The following is a 21,334-nucleotide window of genomic DNA, read 5'->3' as shown; positions in this document are numbered from 1 at the left end:
TGGAAAATTTTACACACCATCCGAAACGTGATTCAGCAACCATCCAAAGCAGAGGCTTTGCCACTGACAAACTAAAGCAATGTAGCTGAGCTTCCAAACTACAATTCTAACCCATGCAAGGCCTAGCAAGGGGACCCCAAAGCCAAGTGAGGGGGCACTCTGGCTACAACATGAAAGAAGACAGGCGACTTATCTTCAGAGCCATTTCAATGTTGGGAGCGAGCGACTGTCAACAACATGGACGATGAAAATAGTGGAAATGCTGTGTCTGGATCTTAAATCAAGGTTTAGGTCCAACACAAAAAAAATGGCTATCCATGAATGACACCCTTCACCGAAGTGTCTAGAATTCCTAGAGACCGCTACCCATGCCTCCTTTGATTATGCACTTGCCCCTCGACTTCTGTAAATCCTGCCTTTTACATATGTTTGTTTGCCTTTGTTATTCTGCTGGACTTGCCTTGTTTATAGCCTATATCCCCTCTCCCATGCCCTTATTTATGTATCCAGTTTGACCTTATTGTATTGTATCACATTTTTTGCATCTAAGCTGTCTTGTAATGCACCCAGATACCCTAGGGTGTGGCGCGCTTTATGAATCAATAAAACAAACAATGACACAACTGACTTCTGCAACGTCCTCAATGGGGATGGTGAAAGTGTGAGCCCTTAATCAGCAAGAGAAAGACAATTATGTAGTATTAGATCGCTAATTGGATTTAGAAAGCCTGCCATGTGATTGGTTATCCCACGCACAGTTCAAAGGGTGCACAACTTGCTAAACAAATAACCTGTGATGAAATCCAAAGGGAGTGTGTATTGGACTACCCACAGTTGTCAAATTAAAGAAAGTCTCTATAGATGTGTGCTCTAGTGGGAGGCATCTTTGCAGTCTGAGTAGAAACTGAATTTAAGAAGTGAAATCAAAGCAACGGAAGCCCACAGAGAACAATAACAGTGTGACAACAGACCAGATTAGCAATTTAGCAAGTGATGTACAAATGTGAGGTATTGTATTGCACTGCCCAGTGACCAAGGCTTGAACATGCTCATCTTTAGAATTCCCAACCACAAAAAAAGGTTTGGTACTGCAAATCCGTTCCATCATCGATTGCTGAGCACCACAAAGCAACCACAAAGATGCCTAACACCTAAATACAACTGCAAGTGGGCTCCGAGCTGCACCATAAGGAACCAGGGATACGTTTAATTTGAGACTTGTAAAGGGTTGCTAGAAAAAGAGAAAATATATATATATATATATATATATATATATATATATAGCACAACCACATTTGAGCAGCAGCTGCAGGGTGTGACATCACCATTTTGGAGCGGCAGCATGATCCATCTGCCACCACATTGCCGGTAGCACATGAAATGTGCCCTTTGCAAAACGGCCACGGTTAATTAGCTCGAAAATCATACTTTAAAAAACATAATAATGTAGGGATTCAAAACATTATACAAAAAAAAAAACTAAAAACGATTTGTGAGCTGCTGCTGGTTCGGCCAGTTTGGAGCAAGCAGACTTGATGTAGTGTGTTCTTAATTGAAAGACTGATCTTGGGCAGGCCGCATTTCACGAACCGGTGGTCAGTCATAGATCTGGACACTAGGAAATGGTCATGTAAGAATGAATAATAATAAAGTATTTCTTATATCGCGCTACACATCCTAAGGTCTCAGAGCGCTCAAATAACATAAGACATTTTATCCCACATACATTTATAAACTAATTATAAGGCTAATCTGCAGGGGTCAAACCCTAAAAAAATAAAAGTGGGGGGCCTCATTAGCATACTAATTGAATGTGGGTCACCAGCAATTAGCATATCAGGGAGCCCCCTGAAAAAGTGTGAGTGGGGGGACTCCGTACACCCGAGTGTAGCCTCGATTTGAGCCCTGCTATTCTGGCATGGGTCGAGTCAGGTGACATGAGTATCAACAGTGCCATTGTATGGATGAAAATGATGCAGCGTTTCATTGCTGGGATACGTCATGTCACTAAGGGGTTCTGGGACTATATTTAGGCGGAGGGCCTCTAAAAAGCCATGGAATCCCCTGTGTCTGTTTCCTTTCTGCGATTGGTCCGTTCATGGTCACGTGACTTGACATCGTTAATGGTATGACCAATGGTAGCATATAGCCCACACCTCACTTGCTGCATCGCCATTTCAAATTGTAAGTACGCCGTGAGAACCCTCCTCAAAATTGCAGATTTGCAAAGAGGAACCCCACAATTCTAAGAGATGCACATTTTTGAGGAACGTTACTGTAGTCTAAGAGAATGTGGTGAATCAGTGCCCTTCTGTGTGGATTAGGTGCAATTATACCGTCGGGAGGATAGCTCAGGGGCAATGCACTCGCCTTAGACACAAGACAATGCAGAGCAACAGATTCGATCCCCGGTCCGCGCTTGGAAGCCTCTGGGTATTAAGCGTGTCATAAATAACCAATTACAATTACTGGTGGTGCATTACCATTGTGGGGGTGCCAAGTGTGTCTTGCAGCATGACAAAATAGGTGTACACGCCCAACCATTAAATATGCTACCTTTGAAACTGATGAACAGTCATTTTGAACCCGAATGGTCTCCTTGACCAAATCTGGCGATAATGGGTTTAAGCAATGTTCCTTTCTTTGCTGCCAAGTTAGAATTTGCTTCAAATAATGCTAACCCCAGTATCATTTTTTTTCCAAGAACTTCCTATGCGCAAATAACATGGCAGAAGTTGTGCGATACAAGACCTCAGTCCTGACTGATACCAACTTGTCTGGCATAATAGCTGCCTGGCAACCGTGAATTGCACTCCTTGCCCACTTTATGTCCACGTGAGCCCCATTTGCCGGGAATCTGCATGACTGAAATTAGCGACCATGTGATGCCACACTGCCAGTCAGACCAGCTTTCATGAGTTTGCCGCCATGTAGTGGCCCCTGGAGACGGATGAATACTGCAGGGCCTCAGTCAGCCAGGTTCCACGGAGGTTTCTGATTGGCTCGTGCATTGACGTTCATGATCGCTTACCGCGGCGGACTCTGAGCGCATCGGCCACCCTCTGCTAATAAGCTGCAGGTTCCACCAGCCCCCCAACCCCCACTGGAAAGCTTGTGCCGGGGCCTTGGTGGAGCACCTTGGGATGAGACTCCAGTATTATCAGAAGTTCAGCTTCTGGAAGGATCTGCAGAAAGGCTGGTGACCCAGCGGGCACAGGGGGGGCTCCACGGAGGTTTCTGATTGGCTCGTGCATTGACGTTCATGATTGCTTACTGAGGTGGTCTGTCTGAGCGCATCAGCCACCCTCTGCCAATAAGCGGCAGGTTCCACCAGCCCCCCCCTCCACTGGAAAGCTTGTGCCGGGGCCTTGGTCGAGCACCTTGGGATGAGACTCCAGTATTAGGATCTGAAAAAGGCTGATGACCCAGCGGGCACAGGGGATGCGACGCCCTCCGCCACTACTTCACGTGCAAGGGAGGGCGGGTCCTGCTTAGAACCTCCTACAAGGACACTGTCGCAACTATACACAAAAAACACGGGGGCCAGATTCATAGAATTTTTGCCCAGTTCAAAGTGAGTTTGCACCGCTGAAAATTGACTTTGCACCGCCAACACAAACCCTGATTCATGGAACAGTGCAAAGTACGCGCAAAAGTCAGTGCATATTCATTTTTGCAGTTCAAAATGACTTTTCACGGCAAAAATACACTTTGTACAGTTGCATGAATCAGGGCTGGTGGCGGCAATGCAAAGCAATTTTTCAGTCGTGCCAATTGACTCTGAACCGGGCAAATATTCCATGAATCGGGACCCTGGTGCGGTACGTCGAGTTTGATTATGTGACGGAGGTGTGACTTGCTTTGCAGAATTACCTGCTCCTTGAATCTTGCTAAAATGTACTATGTTGAGCAATTACGGTCCTTTCCAGGCCAGAAGGAAAGAAAGCCGGTAAGCAGTAAGGAGACACTTGAAACATGACAGCAACCCACGACGCACTGCAGAAGTCCCATGACCTCACATGTAGGGAAACTACCTTTACGGGGCTGTTGTGTTACCATTGCGCTGGCCAATAGGTACTCATTTTATCAACCCCTTGAAAGGTGAAAGGATGGGCTCGCCTTGCATCCGATCAAACATTGTGGCCTGCAGGTCACTCACATGTTCAGCGGGTGGATTAACAGACTGGGACATGCCACTGTGTGCCCTGGAAGACACACGTGATCATTTTCCAGGTGAGAAAACGTTGCATGGCCAACGTATTTCACCAGATGTGGGCCAAACCGTAAGTTGCGTTACACGATCAGATAACACACCCAGCACAAACTTCAAAAATACTTTATGTGCAGCGTGCCCTGTAGGATTCCCAAAACATGGACTAAGGTTGAGAAAGTCACGGCCTTGAACATTGGCTGGAGAGTCTGTTATAAAGCGTCAATGGGAATATCCGCCGCCTGTGGCCAATTAGGTGGTCAGCACGACGGAGAGGGGCGCGGAGGGGTAAATGGTGGGTATGTGGTAGCCATCATGGGTGGACTGGGGCCAAAACAGCAGCCTTCAGCGAGAATTTCAGCGGTGTTTACAAAATGGGCCCATCAACCAGTCCTCCTTCTATGAAACTCCCCGGAAACACCCAGCGACTCGCGGATAGGAACGTCGGATTGTTTCCTCAACTGAAAAGAAAGAAACACAAAATACAAAGAATACACGCATTTCTCCCAGTCTAACATCGCATACTACAGACACTGACCATTGGTACGTCCGCGTTCAGGGCGTGGCAAAGGTGCCAACGGGTTTATTCGGCTTCAATGCTTCCATTATCAGATAGAAGGAATGAATGTATATAAACAGGGCAGCACTTCTTCTGGGTTCTTTGCAAGATCCGAGTGACAATTCAAATTCTTAGGTAGATGTGCAACTCAGCTGCGCCACCAGCTGGCTACCGCAGGGATTGCACTCAACAATCTATCGCCACAGCTGCACGCACGTGGTTCGAGTTTACCGAGAGGGCGAGTAGAAACTAGGCACGCCACCCACTGAGCTACCATGCGAGCTAACGGAGGAAGCAGGAGGCGCGGCCGGGTCCGCCCCCCAAAGCATATAAAAGGCAAACATGACCACCACGAGGAGAATTCGAGCAAGGGGGTACCACAAACCCGTTAGCCTGAAATGATTAGTCAGGAGTCCAAAGAAAGTAGGTGCTTAACTGCCTTTGGTCCCGTGGTCTGCCATGTCAGCGTTAAGCGCCATTATGTGCAGTCAGAGTACCGGCCCCATGGAAGCAGCAGGAGCCCCCCCCCCCCCGCGCGAGCCTCGTGGAAACATCCGCCTCGCCTCTTTCTGCCGGCCCTGTGTTCAGGCGCTCCTACTTTTTGCAGGCAGCGAGGCTGGCGAACTCCTTTCACCACACACCAGTGCGGACTGGGCAGAAGACCCCATCTTTGGCCCAAGGACGGGGCCCACTAATCCAAGGACTTGCCACGGGGCGCTCCTCTTCAAATTCCAGATGAAATAACTCGTGTGAACAGGCAAGCATGACAACTAGCCAACAGGAAGACATGCTTCCACCATGGCACGGTCCACGAGGCGGACACGTGCTTTGAAGCAACTAAAAGGTGACGTAAAGCACTATGGAAAACACCGACATAAAAAGTAAACATATGCAACACTTTGCTCTGTACCCTCTTTGCAGGCGTTTTATGTCGAGTTCGACCATGACCCTGCAACGTCACTTGAAAACATGCTCGAACAGGTTATTTTCCAAAATATCAGGGGGTTTCCTAATAAGACATTCCATATTAAATGTAATGTAATTGCCATTTGTATAGCACCTTTGCCCATTGGTATGGTCTCAAAGCGCTTTATGTGAACTTCTTCAATGGGAAATTCAGAGGAATTTAGAATGTTTGTGTGCATTTTAAACAATACGAATGTAGGTTGGGGTGGCCAGGCCAAGCCTCTGCTAGCTACCATGAGGAGCCGGCATGTTAATGGGTGCTGTGAGGTAGTCTGGAGAGTATGCCAGCACAGGAGACAATAGTCTATCCCGCTATTTCTCGAATGCCATTTAAATCTCCCCAGCTGAAGTGATGGCTTAAATCGTGAAAGCTCGCAAATCAATCATTTCGTTGGTCTGATCGAGGTATCCACGTGTTTTCCGCCAGACCATGTTTTCTCTCACCCCCTCTCATATGCTTGTGGAGGCCGAAACAAGCTCTCACATATGTTATGCCCAGAGAATAAGTTTGGGAGCACAGATTCCTTCAACAGTTTGCTCACTCCCCAAAGCGGCCATATATACTGACAGAGGATCGTCAAATGGCGCCAAGGTTATAAACATTTGAAAACGTTATTTCCTTTGGAGAGTCCAAGTCTCCTTAATCATAGCAATTGTAATTGGTTATTACGCGCTTAATGTCCAGAGCTAGTCTCCTTAATCATAACGATTGTAATTGGTTATTACGCGCTTAATGTCCAGAGCTAGTCTCCTTAATCCTAACGATTGTAATTGGTTATTACGCGCTTAATGTCCAGAGCTTTCTAAGCGCGGACCCGGGGATTGAACCTGTGTTGCGCCGCATCGTCTTGCTTCCAAGGAGAGCACGTTGCCCCCGAGCTATCCTCCCAACACAGTCACATATAGTTGCAGCCCTTGTAAAATCTCTACACAGATGGACGTAACATCTTAATCGACTTTCTGGCGTGCCACCCTGACCTAGGCTGGCACAGAGTGAAGATGTGAACGACTGGCCTACTCGCTAGGGCTGAAGTAACTCTAGGTTAGCCACCCGTAGTGGATGCGCATGCGTGACTGGCCAAGGATGCAAATGTAGATTCTCCCTCATGGAGGGAGTCACGTGTTCTCCCTCTATGGCAGCAGCCTGTGCTGGCCAGATGTCTTACACTACGACTCCCATGACACTGCATCATCGACTATGCTGGCTAGGGAGGACGGGAGATGTAGTGCAAAAATCTGGCAGACCCCTGAACACCTGGATACGAGCCAATGGAATGAAAGAAGGGCTCAATGAACGGGAGTGATTGCCCACAGTGAGTGATCCAGAAGGGGCAGGGTTATTGAACCAGATGCCACGGTTATGCCAAAGACGCCTGTGATGCCCACAATGACCAAGGATTGTCAAGATGTCATCAGGCCTAACCCCCCACCCTACTGTCTTCTGAGAAACCTTCCTGCAAATGTCAGCAACAAAAATGCATTGCTCGGGGGTAGTTAAAAGGTTTCTAAAAGCAAAGTGGCACTGAAAAGCAACATAAAGGTTTTTGGGGCACAAGTCGTTCCGAAGTGGTGGAAATATCTATCCTTGATTCACTTATAGGATTGAAAAATTAATACATGATGACGAATGGGAAAAATATACAAATTCTCTCTTATATTTCTCAGACTTTACATGTTTACCAAGTCAGCTGGATAAATGTAATGCTAAGAAGTGGCTTTCCTATTGAACCTGGGCACTGCCCACAGACCTTGCTCACGTCCCCCTTCTGCGGTAGAATCCGAGTATGACGCAACGTTGGCGCTGTGTGGCGGTAGATTACCAAGGGACCAGTGCATGGTCATCAGTACAGCCGGGGGCAGCCAGTAGGAGAGCTGCAAGCCTAAATTCAACACTTTCTCAGAATCACAGCTTGTGGGGGGGTCCATTTAAACTGAAAAAGTTGAAATGCCCAAGCGGGGTCCCCGCACGCATATTTCAAGTCACTGGTGCCCTCCTTTCTGGATGATCCCAACTCACTGTTTCTTGGCCAATAGCAACTGGATCACCGAAATGCTGCAGTCTGCATTATTTATCATCCCCACCAAGTTCAGTTTGGTTTCTTCCGCATGCCAAGCATCCCATTGGCTTCCTGTGTCACAGGGTCCTTGTTTTTCCGCAAAGCATTGGAAACCTTGCTACACTGTCAAGTTAACCTAGAGCTGATTTAGGTGAACATTCTGAGCCCAGATGCAGTTAATGAGTGCATTACACATCCATTCAAAGTCAAAGGTCGGCTTGGCCCATCATCTATAGGCTGACAAGTCTCAGCGCTTTCTGCCTTTCCTCTCTTTTACTGGTTGTCTCCATTCCTCTTTAGCTGCCGGTCTTCTTCTCGATATCTCCAGCGTCTCCAAGACTGAGGTTCCTCTTCTTTCTTGCTGACGCTATTCCATCTCCACGTTCAGCTCTCTGTATTTCCTTCCCTCCGTCTTCTTCGTCCACCCCCTCACCTTACGTTTTCTAGCTGCTGTCTTGGGCTCCTCCCTTTCTCTCTCTCTAGACTCATATCGCCACGGTTTCACATCCATGCCGCCACCAGCTGTGTAATGTCGCGCAGGCTTGTTGTTTCCTCACCTTTCCAGCCTCTGAGAGCCGTATTGCTTCCCTTGTCTTCTCCTGGCTCTTTTACTGTCCCGCTCTCCTTCTTGGCCTTACCTGGGTCCGTCTTGCCCCTCTTGGCTCTATCATTCATCTGGTCGGATTCCTTGCTCGCTACTACGCCCTTGTGACTATTTATTTGGCTCTACAGTCTCTTCAATGGCCACCATTCGACTCGCGCCTGCTCTTTAACTTTGTTTGTATTGTTTTTAAGTGCCTTCATGGCCTTGCTCCTCCTCATCTCTCCTCTCGTTATATTCCCCCACACGCTCGCGCCGGTCTCACTCCCTTGCTTCTAACTCCTCCACGCCCTCCTTGTGCCTCTTCCCGCCCAAACAACAGTGGAATGTCCTTCCTCTCTCCATCCGCTCTATTTCATCCTTTTCTCTTTTCAAAACTCATCTAAGCACATCTTCTTTCTAACTAAGTGGTTTGAGTGTTTATTTACTTATACTTGTATTGCTGATTGCGTTTGGAAAGCGTATAGGCCTCAAGCGTTATAGAAATAAAATGTTAAAAGTCCCAATGTCGTGTGCAAAGTCAGCAGTCATTCTGAGGAGAGTGAGACACTGTCGCGCAGAAGAGTTTAAGGCAAAGAACTGAATTGTTTTGAAAAACTCAGCGCGTATATATCAAAAACTAGGATGCTTACTCGAAGAAGAGTCACCTGCAGGAACTGGAAGTCATTTCGAACCATTCCCACGTGCCCTAAAGCTCAGCCACGCCTGGAGTGACTGACTCTACCCCAGCTCTGTCAGACTTCTAATACCACCAGCTTGTAGGAAAACATAAAATAAATCTACCAACCCTTCCAGCTCTGGACGGAACGGGGACAGGACTATTTTGTATGTGACAGAATAGTGGACGTTTTCGGCCATAAGTCACAGTTAGTTCTGAAAAATGCGAATGTACATTGTTAAACTCTCGTTTCAATGGATAGAGTATTAGCGGGTCTAAAAGTACACACAGCTGTATCTGAAACACCGTATAGAGGTTCCGGGATACTGCATGTCCAACGCCGCCTGGTGACGGCAATACCCTCCGCTAACTTTCTGCATTTCATGTTTAAAAAAGCTTAAGAAAAACAAAAAAAATTCCCACGGCGGTATTTTCTTTTCTTTGAGAACAGGATACACCTGCAAGAATCCTAACTCAAGCACTTCTTATTAGTGGGTTAATAGATCCCTCTGCTGGCCACAACGTGCAACTGCACACGGCGGATTTTTATTTCCATTTCGCTGAATAGGTAACAGGTGATAAGGCAAAAAGTACATGTGAGCACAAATTGTTTCCACTGAAGTGCAGACAAAATCTACAGAACACGAGAAAGGGGAATGGGAGCGGAAAGGCGAAGCGCGTCACTCTTATCTGCCCCGAACACTTGACAGAATTCCAAGAGCAAGAGAGGAAAAGAAAAGGCCACTCCAAAAACCACATAACCACTCGGCAAGGAAATCTGGGAAGCAGAGGCAGGGGAGGAACCGCGCGCTCCACAAAACCTTAAATAAACTGTGCAAGCAGGCGAAGCAACCGGGGGAAGGCAGGCAAACACTGCAGGCTCCACGGCCGTACTGAAGCCGCGTCAAAATGTAGCTTTCATTCCTGGAAATGAGTTATGCTTTTTATAGAACAAACGTAATTTAAAATGTTGAAAATCAAACTGTTTTAAATTGTTTATTAAAAAAATCTTAAATATTGCGATAATCCGTTTGCCTCAGAAAATAAACTGTCATGATTACAACTTTAGAAACAACACACACTGCACAGCCACAATGATGCACTCTCCCCCTCCAGCCAACAAACACCCCCGCAGAAAACGGCGTCCCTCGAATGACCAAAATGCGCCTCTTTGCTGTGTGATAATGGGTGGAGTTCAGGAATATCTGTGATGTGGTGGGTATCAAGCCCCTTGAGGGGTGGGGGAGGCAGAGCCCGCAAAACGTGTCCGCGGACTGCCCACTGGCATTGAGGGGCAGAGGATTTCCGTGAGCCACGCCCGCCTCCGTGTGCCTCGCGCACGCAGACTGAACAAGGTGCGCGCATTAAATAACGCCACCGTCAGATTTATTTCGAGGGGGGAAAAAAGAACACATTCCAACGGTGGACAATAAAGCGTGCATTACTCCAAGGGTGGTCCCCGAGACTGCATGCACGCAGTGGAACGCCGCACACGTGTTAGGAGGCCCCAAAACACTGCGGCAGTGAGCGGCGGATGGCACCTTTGCAGAAGAAGGCGGTGAAGACTAAAACTGGGGCCACCCTTCGCACCAGCAGACCCAGCACAGCCAAACCACCATTGTACATCGCGTGCTCTGCCCCCGAACAACCTAAACACGGTACCAGAATGTGCACACCGCACACAGGAAGGCGGCGCACAAGGTACCAAAACACTGCACCTTTAGGGGAAAGCTACGCAAAATCATAGTGCCACCTGCATAACTGAGGGGGGGGGGGGGGGGGGGGCGAGGCGGGAGAGGTCCAAAGACCACCACTGCATTCGGAAGGGGAGAGTGGGGCAAGGCTGCAGGTGGTGAGACTAGCGCCGCCACTCAGCACCTGAGCTTGCCCCGTCCGCTGCGAGCAGGCAGTGCGTTAGAGGAATCTACTCCGTATAAACAACACGTGCGGGTGGAATCTCGGGGTCCCAAGTTGAAATAGGAGCATGGGCTCCGCCTTTCATCCTTCTAAAATGTATTCAGTTATCAGAAGTTTCCCCCGGGCAATCATTCTTTTTAAAGTGGTACTTTGCAAAGCACTGCATGCATATGACACTTAAACATCCCGGTTCGCGCACTCGTGGATGTTCAGTTGCAAATACAGAACTGCTAGAAGGAGAACTGGCACAGGGGCAAGGTGAACTGCTTCCTCAGGGAGGGCACTGGGGCGGGGGAGCTGGCCCGTTTCTTGACAAGACGATCTGTCTCCTTTTGCAGAGCACCCACTGACCTCGACAGATTTAAGAGATTTTAGGAAGATGGATAGTGCGATGAGCGTCTCGTGGTGATGTCTCGAGGTGTGTGGGGTCGTGAACAATCGGGAAACAGCCCCATATGGGATCCGCAATTAAACGATCCAAACCAACAACACACGTAACCAAATTGCTATAGCACAAAAAAAAAAGAAAACTATAGCTGAGCAAAGAGCCTTTTGAAGCGGAAAAAAAAAGTGGTGGCAAACGATGCAGCAAAAACGGAGACATACAGCTGCGCCCTTTTCTGTGGCAGTGCAGACCTACCCGAAGTAAGCAGCCGTGGGCCCTATCCAGGCCAAGGCCACGAGGGCCAGTGCTAGCCAGCCCTGCAGGAGGTGTCCATCCAGCATCTTGCTGCAGCTCCAGGGCTGACCATCGCGCTGCTCCTCAGGGGCTGATGGGGGGCTGCAGCCGCTCCGCTGCTCTTATAGGGCCGGGGGCGGGGCCGCGCGACGGGGGCGGGGCCCGGGTGCCCTGATACGCTCATAGGGATGGCCGCCGGGGGCAGAGCCGCTTCCTAGGAGGCGGGGTTAGTGGCCGTGCTCTGCACAGGGAGGGGGCGTGGCCGGGCCATGACGGGCAGGGGCTCCGGGAGCCTTTGCAGAAGGAGGCAGCAGGAGGCAGCTGGAGGCAGCAGGGCAAGAAGGAACGCCAAGCAAAAGAGCACAGGAACGGCGGAGGAGGAGTAAGAACCGCGCGGAGAGCAAGAGAGGCCACGAGGGTAGCAGAGGTGGGAAAGGAGGCGGTAATAACGCGGCGGAAAGGACGAAGTCAGGGGTCCCAGCATGAGTCAGAAGTTCAGAACTAACGGCATGCAGCGTGTATAAATGCCCTAACAGCGGCAGAAGCTGCCCCACAGCAGCAGGAACAGCGCCCTGCAGGAGAGGGCTCAGCGAGTGGAGTGCAGAAGGAGCGCGGCCACGTTTCGCAGCTCCGCCTGCTGCTGTTGCTCCCACCGTCCCCCTTCCCCTTCTGTGCCACCTGCGACCCCTGCTCCGCCTCCTGCACTTCACGCGGCCGTGGTTCCTGCTGTTGTCGACACCTCCACCAATGCTGCCGATGTTCCTGCCATTCTTGTCCCCAGTCCTGCTGGTGAGCCCTGGACCCGTTCAACGGGACACGATTGCAGCTCAGCAGGTTATTGCTAATGATGGCAGGGTGGAGTCGGCTCCGCCTTTTACCCTTCCGAAGTTGATGAAATAACTGCCGCGTTAGTCGAATGGTAATAGTTGCGTTACACGCGTCGGTAAATACATGTACACTATGTCCACAGGCGACGTCTTGTTTACCTGCGGAAAGTGCAATTTCTATTGCACCTCGCCACTACCCCTGCTGCCCCCACCCCTGCAGCTACTAGCCCTGCTGCCCCGACCCCTGCTGCCCCCGCCCCTGCAGCCACTACCCCTGCTGCCCCCACCCCTGCAGCCACTACCCCTGCTGCACCCACCCCTGCAGCCACCGCCCCTGCTGCCACTGCCCCTGCAGCCACTACCCCTGCTGCCCCCACCCCTGCAGCCACTGCCCCTGCAGCCACCGCCCCTACAGCCACCGCCCCTGCTACCACTATCCCTGCTGCCACTATCCCTGCAGCCACCACCCCTGCGGCACCACCCTTCCTGCCACCACTCCTGCTGCCACTTCACCTGCTGCCACCACCCCTGCTGCCACTACCCCTGCAGCCACCACCCCTGCTGCCCCCACCCCTGCAGCCACCACTGCTGCTGCCACTTCCCCTGCTGCCACTTCCCCTGCTGCCACCACCCCTGCTGCCACTTCCCCTGTTGCCACCATCCCGGCTGCCACTACCCCTGCAGCCACTACCCCTGCAGCCACTACCCATGCTGTCACCACCCCGCTGCACCCACCCCTGTAGCCACCGCCCCTATTGACACTACCCCTGCAGCCACCGCCCCTGCTGCCACTACCCCTGCTGCCCCCAACCCTGCAGCCACTGCCCCTGCAGCCACCGCCCCTACAGCCTCCGCCCCTGCTGCCACTACCCCTGCAGCCACTACCCCTGCAGCTACCACCCCTGCTGCCACCACTCCTGCTGCCACCACCCCTGCTGCCACCACCCCTGCTGCCACCACCCCTGCTGCCCCCAACCCTGCAGCCACTACCCCTGCAGCCACCGCCCCTACAGCCACCGCCCCTGCTGCCACTACCCCTGCAGCCACTACTCCTGCTGCCACTTCCCTTGCTGCCACCACTCCTGCTGCCACTTCCCCTGTTGCCACCACCCCGGCTGCCACTACCCCTGCAGCCACTACCCCTGCTGTCACCACCCCTGCTGCTACCACCCCTGCTGCCACTGCCCCTGCTGCCATCACCCCTACTGACACTACCCCTGCAGCCACCGCCCCTGCTGCTACCACCCCTGCTGCCACCACCCCTGCTGCCACCACTCCTGCTGCCACCACCCCTGCTGCCATCACCCCTACTGACACTACCCCTGCAGCCACCGCCCCTGCTGCTACCACCCCTGCTGCCACCACCCCTGCTGCCACCACCCCTGCTGCCACTACCCCTGCAGCCACCGCCCCTGCTGCTACCACCCCTGCTGCCACTGCCCCTGCTGCCACCACCCCTACTGACACTACCCCTGCAGCCACCGCCCCCTGCTGCCACCGCCCCCTGCTGCCACCGCCCTTGCTGCCACTACCCCTGCTGCCACCACCCATGCTGCCACCGCCCCTGCTGCCACTACCCCTGCTGCCACCGACTCTGCTGACACCACCCCTGCTGCCACCACCCCTGTAGCCACCACCCCTGCTGCCACCACCCCTGCTCCCAGTGCTGCGGGCTCCTGCTTTCTTTTTTAAAACGTTTGCTGCTCCGGCAGTATCTTCGGTTCTTGGTGTTGAGTTTTTTTTGCCTACAAGTCGCACCCCTCCCCTCCCTAACGCCCCCCCCGCTGCTTTTCCTGCAGCATAATCCGTTGCTGCTTTCATAGGCAGACCCCATGCTCCATCTGTACCTCCTGCGTTTTCTCCAGCGGTCCATGCCCGGGACGTTGCTGGTTGTTTCACGCAACGCGTGAGGTGCTGCCGCTGGGCGCACTGCTGTTCACCCCCCTCCCCCTCTGTTCCTGCGGGGGGGGGGGGGCTGCCTTCAGGAGTGTCTGTTGATGGACGAGTGGGGGGGGGAGGGGCGAGCCAAGAACACAAGTCCTGCTACTTTCCCACACAAATGCAGGGCGCGCAATGCCATAGGTCTCATTCGCACCTCCAAACCGCCCACCACAGCCCCAATCTGTTTGTTTTGGGATCATTCGTGGCAGATGTCATTTGAATACTTTAAAAAAAAAAATATACATAAAGCAGCACCCTTCTCACTTCTGATCACTCCCTCCCATTCCCATTTCTAAAGAGATGCAAGTCCTTGCTAATAGTCCTACCCTGCTCCCTCCCATCAGAGCGTAATGACGCACACTGAAATGCTGTGTCTTCACAGAGGAACGTGAGAGCCCCTCTGATGCCGGGAGCTCCATGGGACATTGTCCTGGCAGCGGGACACCTCTCCCGGTTGGATAGAGTAAGGTGTCCTGCTGCCAGGAATTACCAGGAATTGCTCAGCACACATTGTCCCGCCAGCGGGGCACCTTTCCCTTGGGCACCCTCATTGAGGTGCCAAACGGGAGAGGTGTACCACTGAAAAATGTCCCTGTCTGGCTCTCAAAAGCGCCTCTGGCGGGGGGGCAGTTTGCCCCCCCCACACCCGTACTTGGTACGCCACTGAGTGGGGGAGAATATATCTATTCTGACTGCTGATGCCTTACTGTGATCAGAGCAGAGCAGAATCAGGGGTCTTGTACAAGGGTGGGGTCAGTTGCAGGATCCCCAGCTTTGAAGGGGGGGGGTGAGCAGGGCCGTTCTGCACACAGTGAGGAACATGACAGAGCCCCCTCACCCTCCTCTCACCAGGGTGCGGCTCTGTTTTCCAAGTTTCACCAGTTTTTGGACCCAAGGAGACCACGATGCAAAAACCTTGTTTGCAGAGGATCACAAAACATAGTCGAGTAGAGCCAGGATTTGAAACACAGGTCCACTAGATCCAAAGTGGGCCACTTGGCCTGTAGCTAGCTGGGAGTGAACGTATGCCGGCTATGTTATCTGGTAAAATATAGCGGACCTGCTGCCATGTTCATGGTCTCTTGGCACTTTAAAAGCGATCTAACAGTGAGCCAAGGGTTTGTGATATACACAGGACGCTTTTGAGGTTAGCAATGTGTGCGGGTTTCCGGCACTACAGGCAGTCTCGGACAAGAGTGTGACACTGCACGCAGGCAGTGATCTGGCCATCACACTGCACGTGGGCTCCAAGTATCCCTGGTACTACGTTTAAGCTCTGTTCTGAGTCTGACTCTGGGGGAAGGCTGTGGCATGGGCCTGCCCTGACACTGCATGCCAGCTCTGATCTCAGTTTCATGCCACATGCAGGCTCTGACACTGCATATTGGCTCTGATGTGTGTCTAGCAGCGCAGGTAGGGCCTGATCAGGTCCCAACGCTGCATTGAAGCTCTGAGAACACAGCTAAACTGCCTGGAAATAACACTGCACCACGACAGAAGCCGCTTCAGACAATGCTGAACTGGCTCTAGGCCCGGCTGAGTATATGTGGGGGCTCATTTCAACATGATGGTTGGGGGCCCCCTGCTTAGAGCGAAAACAGCCTGGGGCCCTCCTGAGGGTGCATACACTATCATGGCAACCAGCCGGGATGCCCACTAAAGAGCTATAAACCCTTCGTTGTTAGCAAGTGGCTGATGTGGAGGAACCGGTGTTAGATGGCAATGAGGTGATAACACCTCTGTATATCCCGTAGGAATGGACGGCCGGAAAAGAGCCCCGGGAAACGTAGCTTGTAATGGGAGCACCGCAAAGCGCACATTTGAAGCCCCAGACTGAAAACGGAGAAAGGAGTATATTGCTGTACAACAAGACTGCTGACTGGAAACATGTTGGCAGTTGCTGGGGGGCCCATGAGGTTCGAGGGTCCTTTCATTTGAAAAGGTTGAAAGGCCCTGACGCTGTCCCCGATTGCCCACGTTCTTGCTGGAGGCTGGTAATGATCAGGCCGATGGTCTCAAGTTGGGTGTAGGGTGGAGATTTCTTTTAGTTAGTGTTCTTAGTCCACCACTGCAGCAGAGGCATTGCTAGGGGGGGCTGAGGGGGCTATAGCCCCGGGTCTTTTGGTTGTAGCCCCGGATAGAAGCTCAGGGGTTACAACCAAAAAGGCTAGCTAGCCCCCAGTCCCGACAGTCCCAAAATTAGAGTAGCCCCGGATCTTTTCCAGACCTAGGAAGACCACTGCACTGCAGGATGCTCTGGCATGGGAGATTTGACACGGCTTGATGGCTTTGATCTTGGCTCGACACTAGTTGCAGGATCTGTCACTGCATGCATACACGGGACCCTGCGCTAACGCACGCTGCACCGAGGGCCTGCCACTCCACCTGGCTATGTCAGTGCACGCTCTGCTCCTGAAACTACTTTCCGGCTCTGATCTGGGCCCCGCCCACACTGCACACCCCACCTGGGTGTATCCCTCTTGGCCGCCTCTGCTCTGTTGCTGACACTTTCCGGCCCGTTCTTGTCTGGCTCAAAACGCTGCACGCGGGATCATGTGGGATTTTATCGCTGCACGCAGGTTCCTAGCAGGTGTGAAACTCAGTCCATGCCATGATCCAAGTCTGAGCAGGAGTTTCTGATCTCGGCGTGTCACTGCATCCAAGCTCTCTTCACAATGTGGCACTGCACAGATGTTTCGACCTGCGACGTACACTGCATGCGGTGTCACAGAGTATGAGTTCACGGAAGACCATGATCCGTGCTGGCGCGTTTTTTTTGTTGCTGCGCCTTGCAGGATCTGACCAGCGCCCCGCGCTGGGACTGTGACATGGCTGAACAACTATGCGACTACCCGAGCGCGACGCTGCCATAGAACGGCTAGAAAACCACGCCTTGCTTTGTCGGCAAAGTGCCCTGGTGTCTGACGCTGCAATCAGACTCCTGTCAGTGTCAGGCATTGCACATGGCTCTGGCCAGAGTTCGGCATCGTTCCCAGGGTGAGATCTCGACTCTGATGTTGGTGGGCGGGGCACTGCATGTGTGAGGAGCGCTTTTACTGCACCATGGATATCATGTTCGTTTGTTACGGTCCCTGGGCAAGTTTGATCTCTGTCCGGAAGAGCGTGTTGCTTTCACGCACTGCATTCGGCCTCTCGTACCTCTTTTGCTGCCCCGGGTTCTCCCTTCTGCGAGATAGTTTGCACGGTTCAAAGTGACTTTGCACTGCTGAAAGGTGATTTTGCACTCCAGACACAAACCTTGATTCATGGAACTGTGCAACTTGCATTTTTGCAGTGCAACGTTATTTTTGCAGTACAAAATAAACTTTGCACTGCAAAAAATACACTTTGCACAGTTCCATGAATCAGGGGTTGTGTCTGCAGTGTAACATCACTTTTCAGCACTGCAAAGTCACGTTTGAACCGTGCAAAAAATTGCACGAATCGAGCCCATTTTACGGCCATCATGTGGCTCTGATCTGAAGTATGTAGGCAGGTCGTGCCGAGTGTGGCCGCCATGTTACCTGGCATATGCCTGAAGACCCAGGGGTGGGTACAACAGGAAAGGGGTTACTGTGAGGCGTGGAGAATTAAGAGAAACGAAAGAAGAAAACAAAATAAGGCAACATGCAGAACCCAGCGGACCAAACACAAGGAGACAAGAGCCAAAGCCGTAGAAAGCTGGAGGGGAAGACAACAGGGGAGTTTCCAGCGTGGCAAGAGTGTGTGGGCAGGGGGACCAAGGGAGCAACGAGAACCTACACTTTTATTGGGGGGGGGGGCTAACTGGTAATGGGAGGGGCTACTTCAGAAACTGGGTGGGGCAAACAGAGGCTCCGCCTCCTCTATTCAATCCCAAGGGTCGTCCTGCATGGGGCCCAAGTAAGCGGAATATGCCAAAGAGAATGACCAAGTGATTGAATTTAAAGGTAATATTCACATTTAGTTGCTTTGATAATTTTTATATTTAAAGCCCAGTTATCCCATCAGGCATCACCCTTTAATAAAAAGCGACGGCCAGGAGACCAGAAGGTAGCACAGCGTGCCACCACCCGTCCCTCTCCCACACATCCCAACACCCGCCTATTCCTACCGCCTACACGCCAAAATCAGAATCTCGGCACAGCATTACGCATAAGCACACACACTCACACGCGCGTTTTGCACAACATTCACTCACTCATTTAAACACACCATTCAATCTCACCCCACTCACCACACACTCGCTCATTCACACGTGCACCCAGTCCCCCATTCTTCATGAACTCCTTTACATAATACATATGCACACTCCTTGCACTCATGCATACATACATATTGAGCAAAGCAAACATACAACAATGCTTCTCTCCCCTCTCTGCTTGAAAAAAAGCAAGTGAGCCCATCAGCCCTCTAGCCTTGGATGTGAAAGTGCACATACGTGGTTATATGTTGACTGGCACCCGTGGGGAGGGGGCTGGTGTGTGCATTATATTTTTGTTAGGCAGAGAGGTGAGGGAAGCCTTTCCTGAAACTAGAACCTTTAAAGTTTTGCTCCGTTTGTGCAAATACTTTTTTTCTGCAGGAACGAGGTAGAAGTTTAACGCCACCATTTTCTGGAAAGACTTACCTCCCCTTTCTGCTTAACAAAAAGGAAGTGCATACATCAGCAGCCCTCTGCCCACGGACATGAGCCAACATATAACACTGTTATGTTTTCTTTCATATCCGAGGGGGAGGGGGCTGATGTGCACACTTGCTTTTTGTGTTGATAACATAATTGGCTGTCCTTATCTGGTAAGCACGCCTCAAACTACCTCTAAATATGTATAATACAGATTGATAGCAGAATAACTGCAGCGGATTGGTTTCTGCGACATTGTGTAGTACACTGCTCCATAGGCCCTCATGTTTGGTTGGCATTCAAATCCTTCAGTCATCTCATCTCTCCATGTTATCTTACTTATGCCTACATGTGCTTTCTTAAGTCCTTTTAAAAGTGCTTGAATATCTGTGATGTAATCAAAAACCCAGGACCTGCAATAATTACACAGGACTAAAAATGGTCACATTGTCCTCACTGTCTGTGGTTTAGGAGTCTTCATGATTGCTTCTGACCGCTCAGGTGTCAATTTTATCCCTGCTTGAGATATGAGCTGTCCTATGTGCAGGACCTCTTCTTGACACTATGGTAACTTCCCATTGTCTACACCGTTTCCTTTTCTGCTAGTATGGCCATTGATTGGACTAAGTCTTTTCTGCACTTTTGTACTGTCTCAATGCACACTAGTTTATCATCTGCACACTGAATTATTACATTCTCAAGTTGTACATTACCCAGAGCCATCTTAAGAACCCTATCAAAGATCAAAGTGGACTTGCAGTACCCTTGAGGAAGTCTTGTGTGTTTCCAGCGCTGATTTCTACACGAAAACAAAGTCAAATCCTTTGAGTCTTCATGTAGGGGTATTGAGAAAAAAGCATTTTTAAAGTCTGTTATGGTAAAATACTTGTCGGTGTCTGGAGTATTGCATAATATAGTAGATGGATTTGGAACAAGAGGAAACTCTGCTTTGAATATATTATTAAACGGATAGAGTTCTTAAATAAATCTCCACAACCCCCTGTTGATTTCTACACTGGGTCAAAGCCGTGTTAAATGGGGTTCTGATGGCGAGTGGTTTCAACTATACCTTCATCTGATTCTCTGGACATAGGATACTGCTTTGCTCATGGTAGAATTGCTCCAGGTTTGAGCTTAATTTTAACCGATCCTACTCCTCTCAATAGGCCTACGTCATATGGACTGCTGGTCCATAAAATGCTTGGTACTTTTTCTGAATCTTATTGGAAAAATGATGGTTTCTTTTTTACCAATGCCATTCTCTGGAGTATTTCTCTATTCTCTACTATATTCCAATAAGTGAGACTTATGAAAAATATGAATTCATCATCTGAATAATCATCTCTAAACAGTTCTTCGTCCATCAAATCTGTTAATCGATTTCGTTCACTGACAGCTATTACTGCTCTCCATGCTCTTCCCTCATTATCTGTCCCATGGACAACCACTCTTTCTTCTCTGACCACTGCTGCTTCTTGTTCTAGTGGAATAAGCTGTCCTTCTTCATCATTCATAGATGTTTCTGGCCTGAATACAAATTCTTCAGGTATCCCCAGTATTTTACCTACCAATATGGGTATCCATGTTAACAAAACAGTTACTCAACATAAAAATACTTCAGAGTCTAATGGAACTTCTCTTAATGCCTTTTGGCCTGCAAATGCAAATATAAACTCTCTTACCTAAATATAATGTATCCCTGGAGTGGAACACACTATTCCTTTGTCCGAACAAGACATTGTCAATGTTTAATTTTGTCATCAAATCACATCCAATATGTTGACTGGTGTCTGTCGAGAATACAATAGCGACATAGCCAGGTCATGTTCGCATACAGAAATTGGTAACTCATCAGTAAAGGGAACTAAGCTCATAGCCCCAGAGAATCCCTGCACATTTATGGCAATGCCAGACATTGAGTACTAACCCTCTCAAACACAGGAACGAGTCGCTCCAGTGTTTACAAGAAATGAAAATGTCTTGCCTCCTATTGTTACACAGACCCTTGGTTCCTCTTGAGGGTCTGGTGTCACTGATGGTACTGAACATATCAGGTCACTCTGTGGGCTTTCCTATTGTGGATATAAATTCATCCCTGTACCCGTGAAAGAATTTCCTCCTACCACCGTCACACTCCCTTTTCTAGTTTTGGCCTCTTGTGGGACGCCTGTGTTTGTATTCCATTGTGGCACCATTGCTTGTTGTGTCTGTATTTGTTATGTTTGCACTTGCTGTGTTTGCATAGACGCTTGCTGTGGTGACCCTTGTGTGGCGGCTGCCCTTGCATTGGAACTTAGTGCGCTTGCTGTAATTGTG

At 50.4% G+C, this 21,334-nt stretch overlaps 1 protein-coding gene across 1 annotated transcript in view; it reads right to left on the bottom strand.

The window, feature by feature from the left end:
• WNT9A (Wnt family member 9A) overlaps positions 1 to 11,737 on the bottom strand; it is a 239,158-nt gene extending 227,421 nt beyond the window's left edge. Inside the window, exon 1 of the mRNA XM_069647079.1 lies at positions 11,609 to 11,737. Within this exon, the coding sequence (XP_069503180.1) occupies positions 11,609 to 11,694 (86 nt within the window). The 5' untranslated portion in view covers positions 11,695 to 11,737. The remainder of the gene's footprint in view (positions 1 to 11,608) is intronic.
• Between the last annotated feature and the right edge of the window lie 9,597 nt (positions 11,738 to 21,334).

The sequence above is a fragment of the Ambystoma mexicanum genome, chromosome 2q (genome assembly GCF_040938575.1).
Source record: "Ambystoma mexicanum isolate Mex_15411 chromosome 2q, UKY_AmexF1_1, whole genome shotgun sequence".
Classification (NCBI taxonomy): domain Eukaryota; kingdom Metazoa; phylum Chordata; class Amphibia; order Caudata; family Ambystomatidae; genus Ambystoma; species Ambystoma mexicanum.
Note: the sequence above shows the minus strand (reverse complement) of the source record. Positions and strands in the feature narration are given on the sequence as shown.